The following is a 9296-nucleotide window of genomic DNA, read 5'->3' as shown; positions in this document are numbered from 1 at the left end:
CCACACAATGGGAATTTTGAGTCTTTTGCTTCTTTTACTCAGCAACATGAGTTTGGGACAATAAGGAGTGGCGGGGTTTCCTATTCACTGCTGAGTAGTACTCCACAGGATGGGCCCACGGCAGCTCATCTATTCCCAGAAACTGTGGATTCTTTGTAGGATTTAGTAACAACAAATAAGGTCACCAAAGCACATAAACTCACAGGAAGACTCTCCACGTAAACACAGGCTTGCGTTTGATATGTAAACACCTAGAAGTGGTGGCTGGCCAGGTGCAAATGCCTATGTGACATGAAGAAACTGCACCCTCACCCTAAAGAATGAGAGTCCAGGCTGCTTCCCATCATACCGGCACCTGACAGGTGGTTAAGTTCTCCAGAGAAACAGAATCAGAATGTGTGTGTGTATGTGTGTGTATGTGTGTACACACATGTGTGCAGAAATTGGGGGAGAGAATTTAAGGCACTGATCCACTAAATGTGGAGACTCACCCCCACCCACAGGTCTGGCCTTCAACTGCTTGGGTGAGGCCCACCCATTGTATAGCTGTCTGCTTTTCTCAAAATCCACTCATTCAAATGTTGGTCTTGTCAGAGGACTCTCTCACAGACACACTCAGAATAGTGTCTGATCAGATATCTGGTCCCTGGTCAGCCAGATGGACACATAAAACTGCCTGGTGTGAGGTGTGTGTGTGTGTGTGTGTGTGTGTTTAGCCATTCTAATAAACGGGTGCAGTATCTTGTTATTTTAGTTTACATTTCCCTCCTACCTAATGGTATTGGATGTATTTTCCAAGTGCTTATTTGCCATCTGTATTTTTCTTGGATGAAGAGCCATCTTCAAGTTTGGGTTGTTTGCTTTGCAAATAACCTCCTGCCCTGTGTTCACCTTTTAATTCCTCAGGGACAAGGAGCTCTGACGGGTTTGACACGCAGTCCAGCCATTTTTTCTTGTATGTATCATGTTTTTTGCTGCCAAATCAAAGATACGTTTGCCTAGCCAATGATCATTCTAGCAGCTTCATAGTTTGAAGGTTCACACTCAGGTCTGACTCCTTTTGAGTTTGGTTTTGTCTGGGGGTGGGGTGGATGAAGGGACTCCTTCTCTGAGCTTGCTACCTAGGGGGTGCCTTTCATTGGTTCTAGAAGTTTCTAGCCATCAAGCTTTCCTCACCCTGTTCTCTGCTGCTCCCCTCCTGCTGGACCTGTCCCTCTCCCAACATGTCCTCAGCACACTCCCTGTGTCCCCCCCTCTCTTTCGGTCTTGCCTTTCCATCTGGGGAGTCCCAGTGACCGACCCTCACATTCACTCACTCAAGGAGCCCGAGGCCATTTCCTCTGTCACAGTTTTACTTAGGACATTTGTTCTTTTCCGTGGTTTCCACGTCTCTGCTGAGGGTGCTCTCTGCGGGAGCAAGTAGCTTCTCTGCTGTGCACCACTCACGGTGACTTTCAGTTACCTGTGGGTGACTCCATGCTTATCTCCTGCATGAGTCCAGCTCTGCTGGAACTCTCTTAAGAACGCGTTGGTTTTATTCCCTTAAGTGTCTTGTGAATTTGGGGCTGCAAACGGGCTTTTCTTGCGGGATGGTACCAACATGGAACTGACGCTCCATCCGGCCACTAATCGCCCCCACTGCACGGTCCTCACCACCAGGGGGCGTTAGTGTCAGATTCCACCCTGGGCTGCTCTCTGGGCACTCTGTGCGGAGAGAAGCCACCTTGCCCAGGTCTTCCCCTGTCAGCTCCCCATCAGCCACTACTTCCTCCTCTCCATAGCCTTGCAGGTAGCAGAGGGCAGTGACTTTTACTGAACACTTGATGACATCACGAGCCACGGGTGGGGCTGGCTGTTCCTTGCTCCTCCAACTCGGAGCAGTCTCTGGTCCGGGGTTTCTTAGGTGGGGTCCTGGGGGGTGGGAGTGAGCCTCCTTCTCCCCCTCCCTCCTGGGCAGCTGCCTCCACTGTCTGGCTCAGCACCAACTCCTCCCTCCAGGAAGGGGTTCTTCCAGCCCCTTCCCAGGCAGCTGCCCCATCCCTGCCCCTTTGCCCTTTCCTCTGGATTCGGGGGACAGAGGGGATGGGACAATTCTGTTCCCTCAGCCTGACCAGCCTCCTTCCACTCCCCCAAACCCATATCCCTTGAGCATCCCTGGGGTGGGGAGTCGGGGAGGGGGCATTGCTGTGTGTGAGCTCCCTGGTGCCCCACACACACACACACACACACACACACTGCTGGCCATACTTGACCTTATCCACTCTGAGCAATCCACTGACAGGCTGAGTCCAACTGCTTCTTCTTCCTGCCCTTGGGGTGGCCCACTGCAAGGAAGCAGGTGCTGGGCCTCTCTGAGACATGCCTACCCTCCCCATATATGGCTCCTTGCCCAGCAGCCATTGCCTTGGTGGGCTCAGGAGAACCTGTGCTTCTGCAGCCCACCCTGGGTGTCCCAGCAGTTGAAGGACGGTGACAGCCTTTCCACTGCTCTGATTCTTCAGCAGAGATCAGAGGTCCTCGATAGCCTCTGATATTCCACATACAGCTGCATCACCATCTCTTCAAGGACAGCTGCACAGCACCACCCATGCCACCTGCCCTCCTCACAATATGACCTTACACTCCTCCCTTTGGGTCAGTCTGCATTCTCCTCTTCCCCCTGTGTGAGCCTGTGCTGGAGAGGAGGCACTGTGGGGTGAAGCCAGGTCATGTCAGCTTCTACCTGGGTTCATGCATGTTATACAAGTGGAATTGTAAAGTGTGAAACCCTTTGAGGTTGATCTGTGGAGATCCACCTAGTGGATGAGCAAATGGATAGTTCCTTCTTTTTATTGTTGAGTCTTATCCCATGGTATGGATGTGCCACTGTTCACCTAACCATTCATCTGTTTAAGAACATCTACCTCGGGCTGGGGTTGTGGCTCAGTGGTAGAGTGCTTGCCTAACATGTGTGAGGCCCTGGGCTCAATTCTCAGCACTGAATATAAATAAATAAAGATCCATCAACAGCTAAAAAGATATATATTTTTTTAAAAAAAGAACATCAAATTGTAATGCATTTCACTGTCATTTATCTTTTAAAAATCAATTTAAAAATTAAAAAAAGAACATCTGCTTTTTTTCTTGTTTGGGGATAATGCAAGTAAAACTTCTCTGAGCATTGGTGTGACCTTGACCTGGGAGCCCTCTGGGTTGAGGATCCAGGAGTGCAACCAGCAGGTCCTATAGTTGCATATTTAGGACTTTTTTGGGTAGGGGCTATTGTTTGTTTCCTCGATTTTGCAGTGGTAAGGATTGAATCCAGGGGCTCTTGACCACTGAGCTACACCTCTAGCCCTTTTCATTTTTTTTATTTTGAGACAGGATCTCGCTAAACTGCATAAGATGGCTTTGAATTTGTGATCCTTCTACTTCAGCATCCCAAGTCCTGGATTACAAGTGTGCATGGGCATGCCTGGCTGCATGTTTAGTTTTTAAAGAAACTTACCAAACTGTTTTTGAGCAGGGCTGTGCAATTTTATATTCCCAAATTCTGACATCTAATGGAGAGGACAATGCCATTAATTGTTGACTGTGACTTAGGACTGAGCAGAAGCCAGATAGCTGCTTACCCCAGTGACAACTGCATGTCCACCCCAGTGGTTAGGAGCCCTGGTGTACCTGGGCTTCTACAAGCAGGACCTCCAGCTGCTGGGAGCCAGGGTGTCAGAGGCACTGGCTGCTCCTGGAGTGATTAGCTGGAAGGAGCATGGGTGTTTCAGAGCTCAAGGTGCTGTTCTGAAGGAGGTTCTCAGTCAGACTTCTGCAGATTTTTGGGAAGCATGCCCACTAATGTCCTACTTCTTTCCTCCCGGGTTTGTATCTTCTGCAATCACCTATGCACTCTGAAACCAGAGCTTTGGAGCTAGAAGCACCAGCTCAAGGGAGGTTCTTCAAATGAAAGGCCCACCTCCCCAGACTGTGGGCCCCAAGTAAGGAGGGCCCCTGGAGAAGGCCACTTCTGGCAGGGATGGACAGTGATGCAAGGGCATCCTGCTCTGGAAGAGACACTGGACCCTTTATCTCCACCCATGCTCTCCCTAACGCAGTGCCCAAGCCAGGGATACTCAATGAGCCCCACAGATCAGCCCTGGACCCCATTGTGGGCAGCCAAGGGGGCATCTGCCCAGCTTTTTGTGGTCGTGCCCCTGGCCGTGGGCTCTGCTGAGAGTCCATGACCACTGGAACGATCTCCAAGTCTCAGGGAGTACCCACTACACAAGCTACCCAGCAGCGCGACCTGAGAGTCCCCAACTCCAGCTCCGGGGTACTATCCCGGTTGAGCCTCCAAATCGTGCGGGTTGGGGAGTGAAGGCGGGTGGGCGCCCAGTGCATCGGACCACCCAACACGCCTTCTCTCTCCCTCCTCCCTCAGCGGGTCAGAGGGTCGCCTAGACAGCCCGGCTGTGCTTCCCGCTCTGCCGGTGACTGGGGCCACCCCCGCACCAGGATTGGACGCCAGAGAACCGGGTGGGGGCGTGCGCGGGGGGTCCCCAGAAGCCCAGGCTCCCAGTCGCTTCCGTGCAGACGCTGCTGGCCCGTGCCCAGCCCGGGAGGACCCAGTGCAGAACTGGGGGCCGGTGGGCGGCGCGGAGGAGGCGGCAGCAGCAGCGGCGACGGCGGCGGCGGCCCCCGGGCGCGGAGAGCGCCAGGATGTTTGACAGCTCGCAGTACCCCTACAATTGCTTCAACTACGACGCCGACGACTACCCCGCCGGCAGCTCAGACGAGGAAAAGCGGCTCACGCGGCCCGCGTACAGGTGCCTGAGGGGGCCGGTGGCGGGGCTCTGGGGACAGCTAGGGGCTCCGAAGCCGGAGACTGTCCGGGATGGAGGGAGAGAGGGGCTTTCTTCCCTGGGGCGGGCTCTGGGAGAGAACGCACCAGGCGCACTTTGCGGGGGTAGCCGAGAAAGCAGCTTGGATCTCCCACCTGGCGGGACCCCGCGTGCAGGAGAGGTCCCAGGGTCTGGGTGGAAGCCAGAGCTGTGAGCACGGGGTCTCCAGCCAGGACAGCGCTTCCCTTTCCCCCTCCAACCCCGCGTTGGCTGCCTGGGGAGGCGGAGCAGTCGGCCTCGCCCACCGGGCGGGAAGGCTGCCTGGCTCCCCGCGCCCTGCCCGGCGCCCGCTTGCCTGACGCCCCGTCCGCAGCTACATCGCGCTGATCGCCATGGCCATCCAGCAGAGCCCCGCGGGCAGGGTGACCCTGTCGGGCATCTATGACTTCATCATGCGCAAGTTCCCTTACTACCGCGCCAACCAGCGTGCCTGGCAGAACTCCATCCGCCACAACCTGTCGCTCAACAGCTGCTTCGTCAAGGTGAGCCTTACCCCATCCCCGTCGCGAACGACCCCCGAGTGACCCCTGTGTGCCCAGCCATGGCGACACTCGGGCCAGTCATCCCTTGGTGACTGGAGCTGTTGGGAAGCTCCTGCTCAGAGATAGGGGGCCCCAGCCTGCGGGCAAGCAAGGCTACCCCGAAGGGCCAGCGGCGCCTTGCAGGTCCGTCGAGCGCACTGACCCCGGCTCTGCGCAGGTGCCGAGGACCGAGGGCCATGAGAAGGGAAAGGGCAACTACTGGACGTTTGCAGGCGGCTGCGAGTCGCTGCTGGACCTCTTCGAGAACGGCAACTTCCGCCGGCGGCGCCGGCGACGCGGCCCCAAGCGAGAGGGCCTTAGGACACTACGCACTGAGGCCGCTGAGGGGTCCCTGGGTCCATCTGAACCCGCCGCGCGCGGGTCTCCGGCCCCAGACGGAGCGCCTGCCCTGGGCCGCGAGGCCCTGGCCCCCGCCGGCCCTGCCGCCCTGGGAAAAGAGGGCCACAGAGACATCAAGTTCAGCATCGACTACATCCTGTCCTCTCCAGACCCTTTTCCAGGGCTCAGGGCTCCCTGTCTCATGCAGGAGGGGAGCTTCCCCCGCTGGAGCCCCAGCAAATGAACCTCCACTTTGGAGGCAGTGAAAGATGAGACTGAGGTTGCTTCCTGGTGGCCACTGCAGAATTAGCCTGGGGTCTTGGGTTAGTTTCTCCCCAGGAAGCAGGTCTCAGCCCCACCTTGAGCCATGAAGCCCCCTGATTGCGGATTGCCACGAACTTTGAACTTTCTCCCCAGTCGGACCCTGAGTTCCTGGGTTGGAGGCAAAGGCGGAAGACCGCCTGAGGAGAGCTGCTTACTGTGAAGTGACTTTATCCGTTCAGAGAAAAGTTCCCCAGCAGGAACAACCCTCTTGGGTCCAGTTTGACTTTGGAGTTTGCTTGTGGATTTTTCAGATTTCAGTTCCAGGGGGAGAATGCAGGGAACATTCCCTGGAGCCACATAGCAGTTCATTCCTGGTGAGGTGTTTTAGAACTGGTGTGTGCTCAGTAAGCAGTCAGTGAAGTTGGCTAACACCTCCCTGTAGGTAAAAATAATAAGGTAAAAAAAGATGAAGACAGACATTTACTGATCCCCATGAACAATAATGACCCCACATTCCTGATGCCCTGTGTTTGGGCTAATAGGATCAGAAGTAACAGATGTGTCTTGTGTTGTCAGCAATGTTTTGATGATGGTTTTAAAAGCCCCTTGCACAAATACAAATATGGGAAAGAAGAAAGGAAGGGTGGGAGGGGCCCAAATTTGGGAGGGCACTGGGCAAAGCCAGTTCTTCTGAGCAGGAATCCACTCCTGCTTGGGCACCAGCTGGCTTCCCAGAAATGCAGGCGTGGACAGCAAACTGTTGGTAGAGCCCCACACACTGAGGTGCAGAGCCAAGCATCCAAGCTGGGCACACTCCATTTGAAATGTAAATGATTTAATTACTGTGTAGAGACAGGCAGTTTTAAAAACACAATTATGCACAGTGAAACTATTTGACCAACCTTATCATTTTTCACCAGCCCATTTTCGCAGAGTTAATTGCTTTCTGTGACTTAATTTGAACATTAGTATGGATTACACCTAATCGGATTCGCTAGGTGACAATGATTGGCTAATTTTGTGAACGGCAAAAAAACACACCCAAAGAGGCTGGCTGTCTGGATTGGGAATTATAGTCTTGTATATTATCGGACTCTCTTAAAAATGGGCTCTGAGTAATGAAGGCAGGCAGGCTGCTGAGGCAGACCCGAGCCACGTGTGAGGCCCGCCTGGACCTGGCTGCGTTTCTGTTCAGAGGCCTGACATTTTGTTAGTTCCAAGTACTCCTTTGCTCACCTCCCTGTAAATAGAGACTGTGTGCGCCTTTGTTTGGGGAAGAGGGGAAAGTGTTCCTGACAGATGTTGTGAACTGCCTGGGCTCCTACTCTACATTGAAAACTAGTGAGATGCCTGCTCCTTTGGTCACCAGGCCCTGCCAATGGCAGCCTGAGCCCAGGAGCCGCCCTTGGCCCAGCAGGAAGAGAGGGAGCCAGCCTCAAATGCCCTTTCCTGAAAGCAGAAACAAGACCTGAGAATGAGGCCTCTCCTCTGCAAGTGCTACTGCTATTCCCAGACCTCTGCTGGCTTACACATGAGGCTCCCCAGCCAGCCAGGATGACCTCAGCCAGGACACGCCACCTCCCGGCATCCCCCAGGCCCTGGGAGCTGGCTGCTGTCACTCCTATGCCATTTTATGGGTGGGAACTGCACAGGGATGAAGCCCCCTGCTGGCCCCTTCCTCTGACTGGTCTGGGTTGTCGGAAGGGCCAAGTGCACATGTGTGTTGCTGGTATGTGTCCTGTGTCTGTCTGCATTCCTGTTATTTATATCCCTTTGTCGGATGTGCTAAAAGAATTGATTTAAGTTATACTAGAAATAATTTAGATGGTGATAAGGCACAGATGGTACTATACATAGTGTATGGCATAGAGAGTATCTGAAGATATATTTTTCTGTAACCAACTGAGCAAATAAAATTTGCATTTTATCTTTTGGGATCTTGTATTATTCCTGCATTTCATTCTAGTTAGCAAAGTCTGATTTGAAAAGGCAAAGCCCTTTGCCCAAAGAAGGACAGGTTGTCTTTGAAGGCCTCAGCCTCTGAGAGAGTTCTTAGTGGCCCTCTGAGTGAGAGTTCTTAGTGACCCATCTTCTCTGCACACATGGACAAATGCCAACTTGGTAGCCAAATGAGGCAAATGGGCCACACCAGTCAAAATCTGTGTACTCTGAAGTGTAGCATTTGTTTTGCAAAGGATATCAATCATGTTTTTAAAAGCGAAGGGACATTTTCAATTTGCCAGTGTGTGATATCCTACGACTTCAGAAGTGTTCCCAGCCTCTAGAGTGAATGGCATTTAATACCGACAACATAACAGGGGTGAGGGCTGGCTGTGACCTATTCAAATGTCGCTGCCACCACACAGCCTGGCCCAATGCAATTATAATTAAATACTTTATGCCTCTCTTGCAAATCCGCAGATTGATCATCGATATGTACATTACCACCACATTACCCCCGAGCAGATGTCTGCCACACGCGTGTTATGGATCACCAGGTTTCCATTAACAAAGTTGGGAGGTGCTGCTGAGCAGGAGCTCAGGGGGAGACATGTGCAAATTACCTAGTCCCGACCAAAGTTCCTGGCTGGGTAGTGCTGGGGCCTTGAGTTCCCTCTCCCAAGCCACCAGGAGATTCTAGGTGTCCCTTCTCATAGCAACTGAGATCAAGAGCCTCCACCAAATGCTGCAGGAATGAGAAAAAAGCCCCTGATGGCTTTGAGGAAGGTGGAAAATCACACCTGCAGCTTCCCACAGAGGAAAGAGGCAGGTCTAAGGGATCAAACCAACCCCAGGGATGCGCTCTCTCCCCATTTCTGACTGGTGGGGTCCAGCCTTACTGCATCTCTCCAGAGAGGCCTCCTTGGCTGACGGTGTGGTTGGTTGGACACCTCCCTCTATGTCAAACTGAAATGGACTCCTGGTCTCTGTCACTGGTTAGGTCTGGCCTACCTCCCAGGGACTGTTCATTCATTCATTAGGTAAATATTCATGAGCTGTGCCGGGTATATCCAGGAACCACAATGGCACAGGAAGCCTTCCAGCAGCATGGCAGGTGGTAGACAGACAGTCATCCAGGGCACGTGGAGTTCCCATGCCATGCAACCAAGATGACTGTCCATCTGCCTCCTGCCTTGCTACTGGATGGCTTCTCTGAGAAGAGGGTGTGTGCAAGGCTAGCTCAGAGGGTGACCAGGCAGAGCTCACCAAAGCTGCTAAAAGTCAAGGCCTTGAAAGAAACATTTTAGGTCAGCCTAGCCCTGTGTCAGGAAGGATTCAGGACAGGTGAATGGCTAAT

General features: G+C 53.2%; 1 protein-coding gene across 1 annotated transcript; it reads left to right on the top strand.

Annotated features, from left to right (window-relative positions):
* The first annotated feature begins 4692 nt into the window (after positions 1–4692).
* Foxl3 (forkhead box L3) lies at positions 4693–5978 on the top strand. Its single transcript, XM_027922761.1, has 3 exons — positions 4693–4799; positions 5188–5356; positions 5574–5978. Exons 1-3 carry the CDS (start codon positions 4693–4695, stop codon positions 5976–5978), a joined length of 681 nt encoding a protein of 226 aa, XP_027778562.1.
* The last annotated feature ends 3318 nt before the right edge of the window (positions 5979–9296 follow it).

Source organism: Marmota flaviventris, chromosome 19, assembly GCF_047511675.1.
Source record: "Marmota flaviventris isolate mMarFla1 chromosome 19, mMarFla1.hap1, whole genome shotgun sequence".
In the NCBI taxonomy this organism is placed as follows: Eukaryota; Metazoa; Chordata; class Mammalia; order Rodentia; family Sciuridae; genus Marmota; species Marmota flaviventris.
This window is presented reverse-complemented; position numbering and strand designations above follow the sequence as displayed.

Excerpts from the sequence above, each read along its gene's own strand:
- Foxl3 (XM_027922761.1), top strand. The coding sequence starts at position 4,693 with ATGTTTGACAGCTCGCAGTACCCCTACAATTGCTTCAACTACGACGCC. Across the intron at positions 4,800-5,187 it reads CTCACGCGGCCCGCGTACAG|CTACATCGCGCTGATCGCCA; the intron begins GTGCCTGAGGGG and ends CCCCGTCCGCAG. Across the intron at positions 5,357-5,573 it reads TCAACAGCTGCTTCGTCAAG|GTGCCGAGGACCGAGGGCCA; the intron begins GTGAGCCTTACC and ends GGCTCTGCGCAG.